The 18,501-nt window shown below is 41.8% G+C and overlaps 1 protein-coding gene across 8 annotated transcripts in view; it reads right to left on the bottom strand.

Annotated features, from left to right (window-relative positions):
• LOC306874103 (protein CBFA2T3-like) overlaps nucleotides 1–18,501 on the bottom strand; it is a 49,423-nt gene that overhangs the window by 12,124 nt on the left and 18,798 nt on the right. For 6 of the 8 annotated variants that reach the window (XM_079423865.1, XM_079423871.1, XM_079423867.1 and 3 more), the window contains exons 2-4: nucleotides 3,593–3,739; nucleotides 1,125–1,366; nucleotides 940–1,029 (exon numbers count right to left, since the gene is read on the bottom strand). In XM_079423865.1, the coding sequence (XP_079279991.1) occupies nucleotides 940–1,029; nucleotides 1,125–1,366; nucleotides 3,593–3,739 (479 nt within the window). Of the gene's footprint in view, nucleotides 1–939; nucleotides 1,030–1,124; nucleotides 1,367–3,592; nucleotides 3,740–13,826; nucleotides 13,882–18,501 lie in introns of all 8 variants that reach the window. The other 2 variants (XM_079423870.1, XM_079423868.1) reach the window with 1 other exon arrangement.

Here is an 18,501-nt window from a genome sequence, read left to right on the forward strand (position 1 = left end):
GATGCATCATATTTTTTTTGTCTATAAATCTTTTGCAATCAAGTATGCAATCAACAGTGATTTCCAAGTGATTTAATTTCACATTCTGATTATGTATTTGTGTGCATCAATGCAGAATCTTTTGAGAAAGAATTACAATGCATCAGAGAATCTGTGTATGTGTCTGAGCCCTGGATCTATGTAATGTCTGAGGACAGAAAGGGATCAGCATAAAGACAACAGCGGCAGAGCAACGGAAAGCTGTGCTGCTTACAGCACCCACTGCAACATCTGCCAGGAAATCTTCTTTGGCCCACACCACTCCTCTCCACTCTGGGTAAACACAAGTGTGCCAATTTTAATGAATCACAAATGATGGCCATATGGAGCACTAGATCAGCACAGCCCAGCCACAGCAGATCAGGGGGGTTGGAAGAGGCTGAGGATGCTTTATCAAACAGACTTCTCTCATCTACACATACAGAAAACTGTGTATCCGGGGTCAGGGAAATGCAGAGTGAGTTTGTTTACGTCTGTGCCTATTCTGGCCACCATCCATCTACCTTCTTTTTGTTTGTCACTTTGCCTGTCTGTCTCAAAGTCCCACTACCCTCCTCCTCCATCCTCTTCCCATATGGTGCACCATAAGGAAGAGCTCCTCATACAGATAAAGACTTTTAAGAACTCTGTTGGAGTAGTCTCCACTTCAGACAGCACATCCGCAGACCGTTCACCCATCGTCTGGTGCATATTACATAAAATTGCCAAGAACTTTTTCAAAATGCAAATTGATTGGCTGCTTTTACAAGGCAGGGTGCACGCATTTTTTACAATCTGTAGGGAAACAAAATTCCCTGGCTGTTACAATGAGCGTTTCCAAAAAACAAACTCTGGATCACTGGACAAACTTTGTATGAGATTATTGTTTCTTATTGTTTCTTGATTATTGGCTGTTCTTACCTTGAGAAATGGAATGACAAAGGGACGCAAGGGAAAATTTGTGGCTTCCTGAAGTTTGGAGTGGAACTCTTCAATGGTTAGAGTTGAGTTCTGATAAGACAGAAAAAGAAATTCACTTAACTCCCAGTGAAGAAAAGAATTGTAGACAGCACACACAACGATAAAGAGAGCCATTAGACACTCACCACTAGCCCCAGCACCAGGCTTCGTACACGTTCTCCAATCTCGGGCGAGATGTCGTTGCCAAACTGCTGCAGTGTGGTAAGAAAACGCTTAAGCTTACAGAGTTGTCGGGCTCCGCAGGCAGGGGGAAGCTGCTGGGTGGGCAGGGAAGCGGTAGAGGAGGTGGCCGGTCCATTGCTGAAGCCGTTGGGGGTTGAGGGAGCTCCGTTTAGTGCCGTGGGGGAGTGACTGCTCCCGTTCAGCACTGAGGAAAGAGAGCCACTGCTTGTATTAGCATCATTTAAGTCACGCAAGACTCTTTTGCTCTCCTTTTTCTCCATCTCAGTCCTGGGAAGCGCCCTCCAGGAAGCTCCAACATAGCACGAAGAGGGCACATGCATTCCGAGAATGTTCAAAAAACAAACTGAAACTACAGATACACTATGACAGTAACGCAGCACGTTGCTCTGTACGCTTCACTTCATTCTTTACTTTGAACAAACGCACCACAAATGGGACCAGCAGCAACCTCTCTCTCACTATCTCTCTCCATGACATACACACATGCCGCCCACCCGGTCTATTGCTCTCCACTGCTCACCCACTCACTCACTAAGACACAACTATAAGAGGAACGTGTTAAAGAGGTTCCAAAAATAGCCCCCTGGACTGGGTTACTTTTATTCCAACAGCAGGTGTGTGTCTAAATCAGGCTGTGCACATGTCCACCAGCTGAGAGCAGATTTGCAGCTTTCCAAGTCCAGGTCGCCCCATCGGCACTTCCACTCCATCCCCACTTCTGCATCTCATCACTGCACTCTTTCCTCTTCCTTCTGATGGTTGAGTGCCTTCTCCTTAAGAGTAGGCCATATATCTTATGTTACCTGCACCTGAAGCCATGACCACAGATAAACAAACATTACACGAGCAGTGGACACAGCATGAGGGCTTAGAGTTACAGACCATAATCCTCCGGGCATATGATTGTGCAAACACACCTCGGAAGCTAGCTTTGCTCCAGGTTCGGTGGCATGTTCACACTGCTGGGTGAGTGTGTGGATGGCTTCATGTTGCAGAACACAGGGTCTTTCATTTCGCTTGTGCCCCGTTTTATCTTGCCATTCCAGGCTGGACACATGTGGGTTTACCATGTGACCCCCACACTTGTGTTCTGGTTTTAGAGTGGCAAGCAGGCTACGCTACGACCCATGGAACAGGTGAAGCAACAAGGCCCGTCATTGCTATATAGGGTAGCGAGATCTGCCAAGCCCCGTCGAGTCTGATGCTGCCTGTGAATCCCTCCGTATGCAGTAAACAAATCTCTTGCTGTGTATCCTAAGCACTCACACACACAGACAATGACTCAACTTATCACACACACAGACAATGGCTCAACTTATCATACACAAACACTCTCAAACACTCTTGGTCATGTTACAAGGGCATTCTGTGCTATATGAATACTTTGAATAGGACAATAACTCATGTTGTCTCATTTAAGTTATCCTATGTTTTGGCATTGCTTTAATAACATGTTTATGGACATGTTTATTAAGTGCATTGTCCCATTGTACATTTTTAAAGAGATAGTTCACCCAAAAATGAAAATTCTGTCATTAATTGCTTACTTAAAGACCTTCGTTCATCTTCGGAACAGAAATTAAAATATTTTTTATGAAATCCGAGAGTTCTTTGATCCTCCATAGACAGCAAGGGTACTACCATGATCAAGGCACAGAAAGGTAGTAAGGACATCGGTAAAATAGTTCATGTGACATCAGTGGTTCAACTGTAATTTTACGAAATTACAGTTACGAGGATACTTTTTGTGCACAAAGAAAACAAAAATAACAATTCTTCTCCTCTGCGTCACACCTAGTGCCATTTTGGAGAGTATCACGGCGCATGTGTGTGCTTAGATCTGCACGTAAACAACATGCGTATTCTAGGTCAGCAGCACCACACGCATGCGTTGTTTACGTTCAGTTGAAAGCAAATGGCAAAATGGCGCTAGGGTGACGCGGAGGAGAAGAATTGTTGAATAAAGTCAAGTTTTCTTTGCGCACATAGAATAAACTATTTTGTTGATATTCATGGTATCTTTCTGGACCTTGAACGTGGTAGTACCCTAGCTGTATATGAAGGGTCAGAAAGCTCTTGGATTTCATTGAAAATCATTGTGTTCTGAAGATGAGCAAAGGTCTTTCTGGTTTGGAATGACATGACGCTGAGGAATTAATGACAGAATTTAAATTTTTTGGATGAAATATCCCTTTAATGTGCATTCTTGCGTTACTGTGGTGGTAATAATCTACAGTATTCAAGATGATGATAGTTACCTCCAATGTGTTATTATTAAGTTAGATACCTATAAAATGTCGCCAATCACACATACGCTCGGCACATCACAATACATTGTCGGTCGATCAAACTCGTGAATTCAGCAAGTTCCAAAAACAAATGTAAGCATGTTTGTACTAAGACAACTTACTTGTTGTGGGTGTGAATGATGCGTTACGATTGGTTGCCTGGCTGACAGCAGGGGGTGGAGGTGGCATTGTGGGCGGAGTTGACCTGGGCTGGGTTTTGACATCAGCAGGTGAATCTGGCATCGTTCCAGCCTTCTGTCCTGTGCTACCTGTGGATGACATGACATTTACTCTTTTAGAGCTTTTTATACACAACAAAAGTAGCAAGATGATGAGAACAACAACATGTACATTAATGTGCCTGAAGTCTCCTAACTGCCAGGCCACAGCTCATATGTACAGTTGGGCAAAAAGTATTTAGTCAGCCACCAATTGTGCAAGTACTCCCACTTAAAAAGATGAGAGAGGCCTGTAATTTTCATCATAGGTACACTTCAACTATGAGAGACAGAATGGGCGGAAAGAATCCAGGAAATCACATTGTCTTATTTTTAAAGAATTTATTTGCAAATTATGGTGGAAAATAAGTATTTGGTCAATAACAAAAGTTCATCTCAATACTTTGTTATATACCCTTTATTGGCAATGACAGAGGTCAAACGTTTTCTGTAAGTCTTCACAAGATTTTCACACACTGTTGCTGGTATTTTGGCCCATTCCTCCATGCAGATCTCCTCTAGAGCAGTGATGTTTTGGGGCTGTCGCTGGGCAACACGGACTTTCAACTCCCTCCAAAGATTTTCTATGGGGTTGAGATCTGGAGACTTCACTCAAAATCTCACGATACATGGCCCCATTCATTCTTTCCTTTACACGGATCAGTCGTCCTGGTCCCTTTGCAGAAAAACAGCCCCAAAGCATGTTTCCACCCCCATGCTTCACAGTAGGTATGGTGTTCTTTGGATGCAACTCAGCATTCTTTCTCCTCCAAACACGACGAGTTGAGTTTTTACCAAAAAGTTCTATTTTGGTTTCATCTGACCATATGACATTCTCCCAATCCTCTTCTGGATCATCCAAATGCTCTCTAGCAAACTTCAGACGAGCCCGGACATGTACTGGCTTAAGCAGGGGGACACGTCTGGCACTGCAGGATTTGAGTCCCTGGCGGCGTAGTGTGTTACTGATGGTAGCCTTTGTTACTTTGGTCCCAGCTCTCTGCAGGTCATTCACTAGGTCCCCCCGTGTGGTTCTGGGATTTTTGCTCACCGTTCTTGTGATCATTTTGACCCCACGGGGTGAGATCTTGCGTGGAGCCCCAGATCGAGGGAGATTATCAGTGGTCTTGTATGTCTTCCATTTTCTAATAATTGCTCCCACAGTTGATTTCTTCACACCAAGCTGCTTGCCTATTGCAGATTCAGTCTTCCCAGCCTGGTGCAGGTCTACAATTTTGTTTCTGGTATCCTTCGACAGCTCTTTGGTCTTGGCCATAGTGGAGTTTGGAGTGTGACTGTTTGATGTTGTGGACAGGTGTCTTTTATACTAATAACGAGTTCAAACAGTTGCCATTAATACAGGTAACGAGTGGAGGACAGAGGAGCCTATTAAAGAAGAAGTTACAGGTATGTGAGAGCCAGAAATCTTGCTTGTTTGTAGGTGACCAAATACTTATTTTACCGAGGAATTTACCAATTAATTAATTAAAAATCCTACAATGTGATTTCCTGGATTCTTTCCCCCATTCTGTCTCTCATAGTTGAAGTGTACCTATGATGAAAATTACAGGCCTCTCTCATCTTTTTATGTGGGAGAACTTGCACAATTGGTGGCTGACTAAATACTATTTTGCCCATCTGTACTCCTACTCTGCTACATGGCACTTGTTCAAACTGTATCATGTTTGACACATATGTTTTGTCTTGTTCACGGTGCTAGATCATGCGTTTGGCATTCTTTTTTCAGCAGTACCCTTCTAGTAAGTCGTTCAGACAGACTTATAATATTTCATAGCAGTAAATCAGTGCAGTCTCCGCTGATAGAGATAAAGTGTGGCTTTGGCAGACTGTGGCAGAGGGTAAATGTCACTGCTTTTGGAAACATCCAGTCACACCTGTTCTCCTACTCAGCTGCTGCTGACGAGACCCCTCTACCCACCACCCAACCCCCCCATCACCCTGACATCCACATCAATGTCCTACACCCCCCACCCACTCCCCCGCCTGTTGTCCGCTCTTGTACGCCGGATGGACAAGCTCTTGACAGCCAGTGACAAGTGCAGCTGGATCTGCTGCTGTCCATCACGGCACTGAACACTTCAACAAGGCTGCGTTCACACCAGCACTCATCTCTGCTTCGCTGAGGGACCAAACATGGCAAGTCTTCCTCACTCTTGTCCGCCTGGCCCGCATTGGTCATGTGACAATCCCTTTGTCTACCCAGCTCCCTAACCATAGTGTCACATGCTGATCTCCAAATTCTATCTTCTCATGTATATCGCACTCATCGCTGTCAGTTATGGGATGAAAATGTAGTTCATCAGGGTTCATGCCTTCACTCAAAACTGTCAAAGCATAACTGCCCCAACAAACACCAGCGAACACCAACAGTTGTTGGGTTTTGTTAGATCAGTGTTAAGATAAGATGTAATGTGTGTGTGTAAGTATGTGGTCCAGGTATTCCCTACGTTGTGTCCTACCAAATGTCCCCATGTGGATAATAAAACTGAAATTTCTGCTGTTATAGGAACAAAATTGTTGTCCCCATGTGGAAAACTATTTATAAAAATCTAACTAAATGACAAAATGCTATTATTTACTGTTTGTTTGTAATGTAATGTAAAAATCAAAGAATGTTTTCTGTAAGGGATCAGTTTAGAGGTTTGGGGTTAGAGCATTAGTGTTTGAAAGCACAGATATTCCAAAAGAAGTACCATCAGATGGTACTGAGATTAGCACACAACATCACTGGTGACAGCTCACATTTGCTACTCCTTAACATTGTCTGTCGCTAAGAAGGATGCTTCAGATGCCACAAACACTGAGGAAAAAACTTCAATGCTCATTTATTCTACAGTCCATAAGATTGTTTAAAGATCTCTTAAATTAAACTTTTATTTGGTATTTTTTTATTTTCTCATAAATTATAATTGCCAAATTCATATACTATGGTATTTAGTACATTATGGTACTTCAAAAAACTGTGGAAATTGTATTTCCAAAAACAGTATAACAATAATGCATATCCAAAAAAAACAAAAAAAAACTATTATACCATGACATTTTTTGTTAGCATAGGTTAACCAAATGCACAAAAGTAAACATTAAACATGTGCATGTTTCACCTATATGTTGCAATGTGTGTGTGAGCCTGTACAGCAGCATGTGTTGAGCAGCAGGCTCTCTGACAGTCGCCTCTTGTCTCAGTGCTGTCACTCACTGTGGATCAGTTGCCCTTACTTCTCTCCACTCTCACCTTCAGTCAGATAGACCTCCCGAAAAACTGCACAACACCCTGACCATATGCTGGGGCCACCAGCCCAGGCCATGTTCGGAGAATGCCCCCACCGCCTGGCCGAGATGTCATGTGCAAAAATAACTAAACATACAGGGTCACAGCCAAACTACTAACAGCAAGATAATTGGTGATCGACCTTAGAGGGATGACAGCTGCAGGAGGGTGACAGAGTATGAGGCTGGTCTGTGGGTTAGGGGCCACCTCGGCTCATGGGACATGCTGAGGGTCCTGAGGAGCTCAACATTTTGCTCATTTTGTTTTTCTTCCTGGTCCTCAGTCATATAGTGTGTTCTAAACAGGCGTCATGCTACAATTTTCCACAACCAGGTAACAGTCTGTCCTCAGTAATAACAAAAATGCAATGTGAAGTAATTATAACATCTTTGATGCTTACACTGCCTTCAAGTAAACACATCATACATCATTCAGAAATTGAATTTTGAGGACTTGAAAGCTGCATTAATATATCTAATACCTGTACAGAATGGCACTTTAGTCCAATGGAATTTCATGATGGGCGGAGCTACTTAGTGCATTGTGACAGAAATGGAAATCGAGCCAACAAAATTTTGATTATTGCATTTACAGCTGTAATTTCATATAAAATGCACATGACAGGATTTATCGTTCATTGGTTTACTCAGAAAAATTGCAATATGTTTAGTGGTTTGGGAGGTCTGGTTTGGCGTTCTTTCCATCACCAACATTTGAGACAAAGCAATTGTCTTGAAACATAAATAAAGAACGATACATGTAGAACATTACATTAACACTAATATAACAATAAAATAGCAATAACAATAAAAAATATGTGCAAAGAGGGGATGTGAAAAGAGAAATTAGCTCTTAATTCTCATTTAAAGATTGACTGGTGCCCAAGGGCAATAAACATAACAAGGTATTAGGACTAATGCCATGCTGACTAAAATAGGCACAAGCTGGCCTGCCGTGCGGGGCTAACGGTGCACTGCTCAGTGTATCACTGTCCCTGTCATTGCCAAATGTAGACAGGTAGAGAGAGATCTTTCTAAAGCCACAAGCCCTGCCTGTCCATCTGTCACTCAGTCCAGCAGCTTGTAGCCTCAGAGGGGCCATTAAACAAAGAACAGGCCAGCAAGCATTCACACAGCCACACATCAGTCACACATGACCTGAGGTAATGTTAATGTTAGTATTCAATAGGAGTCACTGTCAATATCTAGAGAGCAGTGTGGCCAATGGCTGATACAATATGTATTCTGAGCGGTTATAAGTAGGAAGTCATGTCTGTGTTTTGACATTATTTAAGCTTAAAGAGATGAATAAAATCCCTTCCCTCTCAGGGCTGCTGGTTTAAAACTTCCTGACAAAAACAGGCCATAATCACTCCTTTTAATTTGCTCTTAGGGGAGCAGCACATGGTAATTCCTGCATGCATTCTCGGGGGATTGTGGAAGTTGCTATGGCCTGGCTGCAGTGGCATGAACTCCCACAAGAAGACTGAGAAAGAGGGGCTGTCAAATAAAAGTGAACACAAGGGGAGAGAGGCAAGTCTGCCCAGCTCTGCCTCTATCCACTGTGGGATTACAGATATCTGATTAATCTGACCAGCTAAAGGACACTGTAGGACACACACACACACAAACACACACACACACAGGGCACTGGATTTCACTTTTAATACATTAGAAAGTCCATGTATGAGCCCCTTCTGTGACCATCTGTGCTTCCATAATGCCCAAACAAAGGAATACTTACATAAGATACAAAAAGATACAATGCTAACCGAGAAGAAAATTCAAATTTATGACAGATTCATCATCTGTAAAAGCACCACACTGAATTGCTTAAACATATGTATCCACCTATAACAAAGAAAAATAACTTTTTGTTATCTCAGTTGTTTCTCCAAAACCTTCTTAAGTATTGGTAATAGGGAAAAAGAGTGATTTCAGACAACTTTTATTAGAGTTATTTAATGACAAATTTCTTTTTACTTTGAGATAGATAGATAGATAGATAGATAGATAGATAGATAGATAGATAGATAGATTTTAGAAATGTGTTTTTAGACATAGCAGACTTTCTTTTACAAGATACATTTAAGATAAATTTATATTTAAATAAAGCAACTGAGAACTCCATTAAGAGCTATAAAGAGGGGAAAAAATCCTGTGGCTACCTTCTTGTCTTAAAAATAAAGCATACACATTCAGTCACATATCTGTATGAGATGGAAGAGCCATACTGAGAGATCAATAAGCCAAATAGATCTAGCTCACAGTGCAATACGCTTTTAATAGACCTCCTACGATTCTGTAATGATGTTAAAGTCTCTTTGGGCTGTCACCTTTGCCATATGCTTGATGTCTGAAGTAAAACACACACTTAGGACAGCTAAAACTAACCTTGTCCATCTGCTTTTGTGTGCTATAATCAGATTGAAAAAGCGCACCACAAAAATGCTCCAGTTTGTAATTCTGAAGCTATTTTAGAGTCTTTTGAGATCAGCGGACATTTGCTCTCAGTAAAAGATCCAAACACACAAGAATCCATCATATAATGACAAGCCCTGAATTCCGGTTTCTGTGATTTGCTCTTTTTAGAGTTTGTAAGATGTGTGTATGTGGAGGGTTTTACTTAGCTATACTTAGCTAGAAGTTAGCTAAATTTGACAAAACTTCTCTTTAGGGACGTCTAGGGATATCCTCAAATATAAAATAATTCATAAATAAAGAAAGTAATGTTTTGTGTTTGCTTATATAAGAGAAAGAGGCAAATGTATAAGCCTATAAGGCACAAAGATCTCTTTTAGGGACAGGATTACAGGCTAGGTTCGTCTGTTGACATTATAATCAGATTTATATAAAAACAGCAGAAATCTATCATATGACCGCATTTAGATATCTAGGTGAGTGTGATGTGGTTCTTTGCTCACACTGGCACTTGTTCCGACCATCGGTCCGTACTAAGCTACCTTTCACTCAAACACAATGAAAAGCCCCTTGAGGTAACCCTCTCTCTCTTCACGTGGTTTCTTTTCCCTGTCCCTGTATCTAACCCCCTCCACTCCACTCCTCTGTAATTCCCCCAGTCTCTAGGAATGCTCTTGTTTTTAATTTCTCCCAGCTGCTCTGGCTCTGTGCCCGACCGCCTGCCTTCCCACATCTGCTCCCCATCAGGCCGCTGCCGAGTCCACACAAACAGAGGCCTCTCATCAAAACAGCAGGATTACAGCCCTCGACCCCTGGCCAGCACTTCAAGACCTGTCCATCCGCTATCCCTCTCCCCAGCCATCCCACCATCTCTCCTCGTCATCTCCCAAAGCTCCTCATTAGACCCCTGGACTGGAGCCCACGTTCTAAAATCTTTATGGTAAAGAAACAGACATTGCCACGAGGCTTGGATCTGACTGGACAATATCCCAAGACAGACATGAGGCTGTCCCCTAAAGAAGCCTTTGTAGGAGACCGTGTGAAAGAGGATTGGAACTAGTAAGGGAGGTGAGTAGCTAGCTCTACTGAGCTGACTACCTAGACCGCATCATACATTATGGGCGCTCTCAAGGCGAAGGCTATTCCAAAAGGTATACTGTATTCTATATCTTATTTTAGCCCAAATCTAAGGTAGGCTTGCATGTGTCCTTTGCAGCAATCTCAGAAAGTAATGTGATGAATGAAAAAGATGTCAAATTTCATTCATTTCTGAAAATAAATATCTCTAATCTAATCAAGAATAGATTCTTGCTAACATCAGCCTCCACTAGAATCAATTGTCAAGTTGGAATCAGAGTTGAGTTGCATACAGAACCTTTCAAACCAGTCACTTATGGGGTTCCAGTTGAGTTAGGATGCCCCTTTAGAAGGCATCTGCCTATTTAATGTAGGTAGTAGACATTAAGTCAGCTTATTAGGTTTTGAAACAGAGTTAGAAAGTCAGTTTGTCTACAGTATATCTGATTGGCCAGCATCATGTGGTCTCCACACTGAACAAGAGAGCTTATCTTTTACTTATTTACAACTCATCCACTCATAGTACAATAAAAACAGGGTTAGAGAGCACGCACACGCAAACACACACACACACACTCTCTGTGAGCCTAAGCAGGCGTCTTCAGCTGAGCAAATATGTTTTGAGAAAACAAACATTCAGATGGCAATAAATGCGTATTTAGTCATAAGCTGAACAGACCCCTGGGTCCTGAGACTCTGTATATGCATGTGTGAGAGATGTCCAGCATGTACGTGTGTGTGTGAGAAAGAATGCTGGGGTCACCAAAAATGGTGCATGTATAACCGCAGTACAGTTGTGTTAAAGAGTGTCGAGACACATTCTCTTGTCACAGTTCCAAAAAGATCCTCATATCCTTCTGTTATGAGGAAGCAGACATTCGCTAAACGCTGTTCTCTTGGGTTTCACCTCATCCAGAAAGTGGTAAGAGGGGAATATCTCAACTCACCTCGATTATAACACTTCATGAACATAATGAAAGGAAACCTGCTTTTGACAGATCATTCTCCACTCAAACACACTTTCAAGGAGGTTTACCCTGATTTAGCCAAGAAGGATGCATTCCTGGATCAACATCCTTGCAACATGACTGGGAGAAAGACATAGTCCTAACCCTAGCCTTAACTACAACCATTTTCCCCTGTTTCCTATCTTTTCCTCTCCCTGAATCAGTTCATTATGGCATCTATTAGCAGGGGCTAATTGCTAAATCTAACCTGCCAAACTTTGACCCCACTGGCCAACAAGAATGTTGATTCAGGAACCTACTTGGCAAAGTCAGGGTCTACTTCAGAAGGTACTTTCCTCTTACTCTGTTGGTTCAGGCTGGTGTGGTGTCTGTACAATATAGCAGATGGACCAGAATAACCATCTTGAATATTGCTGGTAAAACTCTATCAGCATTGTCTTTTTGGCAAGCTGATTTATTAAGGAAGTCTTGCTGGTCAGGCAAACTATGAAACCTGGGACGCATGCATCCAAAACACAAGATGGCATAGCTAGAGGTCTCTCTTGCTCGCTTGAATATTATTGTGAATATTGATAAAATTGCACTGAAGTCTCTATGCCATCTGTTCTCCACAGGGAGGGCTTCATCAGTGGTCAGGGTTCTGGAAAGCACAGCACTACCCCAAAAGGCAAGAGAGAAAAAAACTTCCTTTTCAGATTTCTCCCAATGGCTGCTAATGAAATCCAGATGTTGCTGAGCTGCTCTCTACCCTACTCCCTCCTATCCTCTCCTCAGCCGCCCGGTCTTAGCCATTCCTAAATAAAGGAAAGTATTTGTGACATTCAGCCGAGCCGGGACGTGCCAAGAACAACTCCCCAGCTCGGCCCATCTGGAGTGTGTTAGGACAGCGCTGGGCACCAGTCGAGATGCAGAGATGAGTGTATGGCCACTTCATTAGGAATAATGAACATGCATGCACAAAAAGAGGTGCTTGTTGTTTAGGTACATCTAAGTCGTATGAGTTTTTTAGTGGGTGTTTTAAAGTGGAAAAATCTGTCTGTTTCAAGGTCCAAAACAACATTCTAACTCTCGTGTCCCTCCACCCATCTGTGGACTTGTTGCCTTTGTAGTTGTTTCCTGTGCTGCCTGAAGTAACCGTTGTGCTTGAGGTGGAGGCAGTGTGTTCACAGTGTGTGTCGCTGTTCTGAGCTCACACACCTGAACATCACTAACTGTCACACACTCTCACAAGCACACACACATAAGAATGTCCCCAGACTCAGCTCAGGCACCTGGGGACCAAGAGTACTGCAGGCACACAGCCATCGCCAACACATCTGTCAACTGATATTCAAAGACAGAAAGTTCTTTAGCAAGAGGGGAAAGCTAAGACACCCAAGAAAAAGGAAATGTGTAAAAGAAGTAGAAGAAAGTGAAAGACAATAGATGTGACATACAGCAACTTTTGACCGCAAAAGTAATTTTTCTGTCTTCACTGACAGTAACAAAATCGCAGCCAATCAAACCATGTTTGACATTTAAGCGTAACGGAATATTGAGCCAGTACGATTTCACTATGGGCAAATTGTTTTGTTGCACATTGCTTGTCGCAGTGGTTAAACGACATTCACTTTAACACCCATTGACAGAAGGGACCGCAACCAGCAATGAGGTTTTTATGGGTCTGTGGACCAACAGTACAATCTAACTGGCTTAAAATCCCTCTCTTCATAACCGTAACCTAAACATTGAATATCTTCTGACTGTCTATTATCATGTCAAATCGTGCAGCGGTTTTGTGGACGAATGGCTTGATACCAGAAGCTAAGTTAGGAAACAACATAAAGCTACACAATATAATGAAACAATTTTGTTCTTCTAGGAGAGTCATCATTCTAATGACTGTTTTATTGGTGCTTGGACAAATAATAAGACATGCTTGTCTTTCAGCCGTACAAGAACGATCATTACGGAACAATTACAATTTTCCCATCAAGGCTGATAAATAGTTATAATAGCTACGCTTTCCCTAAACTCATGCATTACTTTAATAGTGGGGGAAAAAGAGACAACATGATCTATGACAGGACTCTGTTTGCTCTCTGCACTTCCACAAACAAGCTCCCCAATCAAAACACCTGCAGCTTCACCCAACACCAATTAGCTCATCAAGCTTTTAATTACTCTGTTAATTGCATACAGGCAGCGTGAGGGGCGGCTGGGGAATTAGACACAGAAGCCCTCCAGAGGACCCGCCTTGACAATCCTAACAAACAAAGAGGACGCGTGCCAAGCAAAACACACAGGGCCTGTACACACATACACACACACACCACAGATCCCCTGCTCACATGACTGGAAGAAAAACAAGAGTGGCTATAATGCCATGCTACCATGCTCACCATCTGTTACTGCGCTAGAAGTGATGTCACATCCTGTCACATGGATGACTGTTACCTGGGAGAAGGATGAAAATGTAAATGAACGCAAAGAGTGCTTGCGTGCGTTTTTGCTGGTCAGTCTTATCTACAGTGCAGCAATATACTCTGAATAGCATTGTACCATATAAATACAACATTAATATATAGCATATACTACAGAGCTTGCAATGTGCTAGTATTTAATTCTAAATTATTTCTATTTCACAGTCCCGTGTAAGTCAGGTTCCGGCTCTAATGAGTGTATGCAGACAGCACACATACTCTGTTCCTCTTTCTTTTTTCATCCTAATTCCCTGACTAGGATGACTATCTCTCTTTTTTCCCTCTCTCTCTCTCTCTCTCTCTCTCTCTCTCTCTCTCTCTCTCTCTCTCTCTCTCTCTCTCTCTCTCCTCTCCCTCTCCCTCTCCCTCTCCCTCTCCCTCTCCCTCTCCCTCATATCCTCTGAGAAAACAGCAGAAGTGTTTGGCTGAGGAGGCATATCCAGGAAATAGTGGCAGGCCCTGACTTCCTGTGTGACAGGTGCACGATGCGGGGCCTGACAGCTGCTGTCTCTCCGCAGTATTCACTTTCTCTCTCGTTCTCTTTCTCTTAGGCTATGGCCAGCTGTAGCCTAGTACTGTTCTTGTTTGCTTGTTTACTCTTGCGTCATTACAGTTTGCTGATTTATTGAGCACAAAAGACTGAAACCTGCCCAACTCACACACAAGCAAAAACTCAAAAATATATATACATAATCTATATACAGGTACATCTCAAAAAATGTCAATATCGTGAAAAAGTAAAAATTTTCTTGTAACATTTCAAAAAGTGAAACTTTCATACATTTTAGATTCATTACATGTAAAGTAAAACATTTCAAAGTTTTTTTGCTTTAATTTGGATGATTAGAGCTTACAGCTCAAAATATTAGAATATTTACATTTGAGTTTCAATGAATGACCATCCCTACAGTATAAATTCTGGGTCTCTCGTGTTCTTTGAAACCACAATAAAGGGGAAGACTGCTGACTTAGCAATGATCCAGAAGACGAACATTGACGCCCTCCACCAAGAGGGTAAGTCACAGAGGGTCATTACTGAAAGGTGTGGCTATTTACAGAGTGCTGTATCAAAGCATATTAAATGCAAAGTTGACTGGAAGGAAGAATTTGGGTAGGAAAAGGTGCACAAGCAACAGGGATGACAGTGAGAGCTTCACAAGGAGTGGACTGATGCTGGAGTCAGTGCATCAAGAGTCACCACGCTCAGACGTCTTCAGGAAAAGGGCTACCAAGCCACTTCTGAACCAGAGACAACGTCAGAAGCGTCTTACCTGGGCTGTGGAGAAAAAGAACTGGACTGCTGCTCAGTGGTCCAAAGTCCTCTTTTCAGATGAAAGTAAATTTTGCATTTCATTTGGAAATCAAGGTCCCAGAGTCTGGAGGAAGAGTGGAGAGGCACAGAATCTATGTTGCTTGAAGTCCAGTGTGAAGTTTCCACAGTCAGTGATGATTTGGGCTGCCATGTCATCTGCTGATGTTGGTCCACTGTGTTTTCTGAAGTCCACAGTCAACATCTACCAGGAAATTTTAGAGCACTTCATGCTTCCTTCTGCTGACAAGCTTTATGGAGATGCTGATTTCATTTTCCATCAGGACTTGGCACCTGCCCACACTGCCAAAGGTACCAAAAGCTGGTTCAATGACCATGGTGTTACTGTGCTTGATTGGCCAGCAAACTCGCCTGACCTGAACCCCATAGAGAATCTATGGGGTATTGTCAAGAGGAAGATGAGACACCAGAGTCAGACCCAATAATGCAGATGACCTGAAGGCCACTATCAAAGCAACCTGGGCTTCCATTACACCTGAGCAGTGCCATAGGCTGATTGCCTCCATGCCACGCCGCATTGATGCAGTAATTCATGCAAAAGGAGACCCAACCAAGTATTGAGTGCATAGAAATGAACATACTTTTCAGAAGCCTGACATTTCTGTTTAAAATATACTTTTTTTATTGATCTTATGTAATATTCTAATTTTCTGAGACACTGAATTTTGGGTTTTCATTATCTGTAAGCCATAATAATCAAAAATTCAAGAAATAAAGGCTTGAAATATTTCACTCTATGTGTAATGAATCTATATAATATATGGGTTTCACTTTCTGAAATGAGTGAAAAAAAATTGACCTTTTTCATGATATTCTAATTTTTTTAGATGTACCTGTATTTATTAATGTTCTCTTTTTCTATGAAACTGCTGAAGTAGTACAATGGTACAGTGATCCCAAGGATGTTCTATTGACATACACAATGATATTGAATGGTTAACGGTAATAATTAATACTATTGAATAATTGAATTTGAACTCTTTCAGTGATTGCACATATATTATTACTTTTAGTTAAAAGTTCTCTTTTTTGTTCTTAGTTGACATTGCCCTAAACAAATTTATTTTTATCAATAGCCTTCATAAAAGTTACATCTGCTTTATACTGCCTCTCAATTTCAATTAAAAATAGCTTTAAATTCTTGTGAATAATATAAAGTAATATAACATACAAATGAATTAAAACAAGTGGAAAATAGAAAATGATCGAATTCTATCAAATCAAATAAAACATTGCAGCATAAACAAAGTGGCTATTTAAAACAAAAATAAGCCAGGAAATTAATTAAGGAAGTAACTTTTATTACAGAAAAATAGTTAAGAAGGATAAACTGTGGATAAAATAAAAAAATTGTTAACATAAGTCTTTGATCCAAAACCTAGTGGACTGCCTACATAGGCAATGCTTTAGGTTCACTAGCAATGACTGAATATGCCCTAATAATAATGAAAGTTTATTCAATGTCCTTGTCTTTCTCTGTCCAGAGTGGGATCGATGCAACTTTCAGTATTCTTTTTCATCCCTCTTAATAGACACTTTCAATACTATAAAGTCTCTGCAAGAATTCATTTCCATATAGGAACATCCTCTTAAAAGTATCCACCCCTCCTCCATCTGGAACATTCTGGTATCAACAAAAATGTTTCTTCCAATTCCATTCGCTTTGAAAATGTTTCTTTTTTGTATGGAAATTAATCTTCCTTCTGGTGGATCCCTGGTTGTGGAACAATAACTTATCAGAGGAGACCCTTGCGTTAGATTAAGGTCTTCGTAAGAGACTGGAGCCGCAGTGAAATTCAGCTCAAACCCATTTCAAGAATGACAGGATAGTCCGGCGCTCTGCTTCTGTTTCCATGAGATAACGGCCGCTTTAATTTGTGCAAATACGCTACATCGTTCATCTCCCAGCCTCAATCCAGCCCAGAGCCCCTTCTCAATACTTTAACATCATTGTGAGGAGAATTGTATGTGTGTGTGAGGGCTTAATAACTGAACTTCATCTGTAGTTACCACTCAGAACTGTGTGATAAGTAACTGGCTGAGGGCGAGAGAGGAAGTGAGGAACTAGCTTTATCACAGACAGGAGCGGTGATATGAACTTGCACACTGTTTGATTAATAAACCCCTCTACCAGCGGAGATTACTCCAGCTGGTGCCCTGTCTCGTAGCTATACTTCCGCTGGCAATGTATCCTTACATCCATCCTCCAATCTTTTTTTCCACCTTCTTATTTAGTGAGAGTCTGCTTATCATCCAAACAAAACAAGCCAACTCATAGTGGGAGCCATTTCTCAAAGAGGTTTACAATGTTCCCTATTTGATCAGATCAGATCTGTTTTTCATTACAGAGAAATGAGGATCCAACAATCTAGCAACATCAGCCTGAGAAGTCTCTTGTTTCTTTGAGAAGCTTTTGTCGCTTGCACTGTCAGTATCTTTGTCAAAATGCAAGCTTTAACCTGATTGGCTATTTTCAGTCATTTTCTTGGCGATTTCTATCAGCCGGATGGGAGACAATGAACATGTCAAGATCTAATCACTTATGCAAGGCAGTTTTGCTCTCAACACGGTTACTTCACATGTCAATCAGGCATGATTCTCCATTTTACGTGCATTTATCTTTCTAAATCTGTCATTAAGATAGGACAACACATTTACTAGTGAGGACACATGGGAAAAGGCAAGAACGTGTGGATTGAGTGTATTTGAGAGTGATGTGGTTTCTCTCTCTCAGAGTGAACTCCCAGCTCCTACAATGTGGCGTAAATGTGTTTTTTGTTACCCCAGATGTTTGGAAGCTGGCCGGCTTCTCTGCTCTCTGACATTCTCCTTCTCCCGAGAGAGGCCGCCATGTCACAGTAATGTCAAACACATGCGCTCACCACACCGTCGCCGTCTTTCCCACTGTTTGGAGGGATAAACAGGGCTGAAACCATGGCAAATGCCCCCTTGCCCATCCTTGCTGCTCCCTCTCACTGGCACTCCCGCTGGGAGCCCGGGGTTGCCAAGGTAGGACAACCAGATGGACTGCTGGGACAATTTGCCATAACAGAGCCTTCACCCCTGAGTAAGTATTGAGACACACTGAAATGTTGTGATCATGTGAGTATATTTATCAGCACCTCACTTAACTAAAAGGCCAATCAAATATTACATTCATCTGATGTTAAATTTGGACTGATCGAGTCTCTTCTCTTAAACTACATTCAGACTGCAGGGAAAAGTGGCCCTTGTTTTGTTAGTTACATGTGACTTGGACCTGTT

Source organism: Barbus barbus, assembly GCF_936440315.1.
Source record: "Barbus barbus genome assembly, chromosome: 1".
NCBI classification, from domain to species: domain Eukaryota; kingdom Metazoa; phylum Chordata; class Actinopteri; order Cypriniformes; family Cyprinidae; genus Barbus; species Barbus barbus.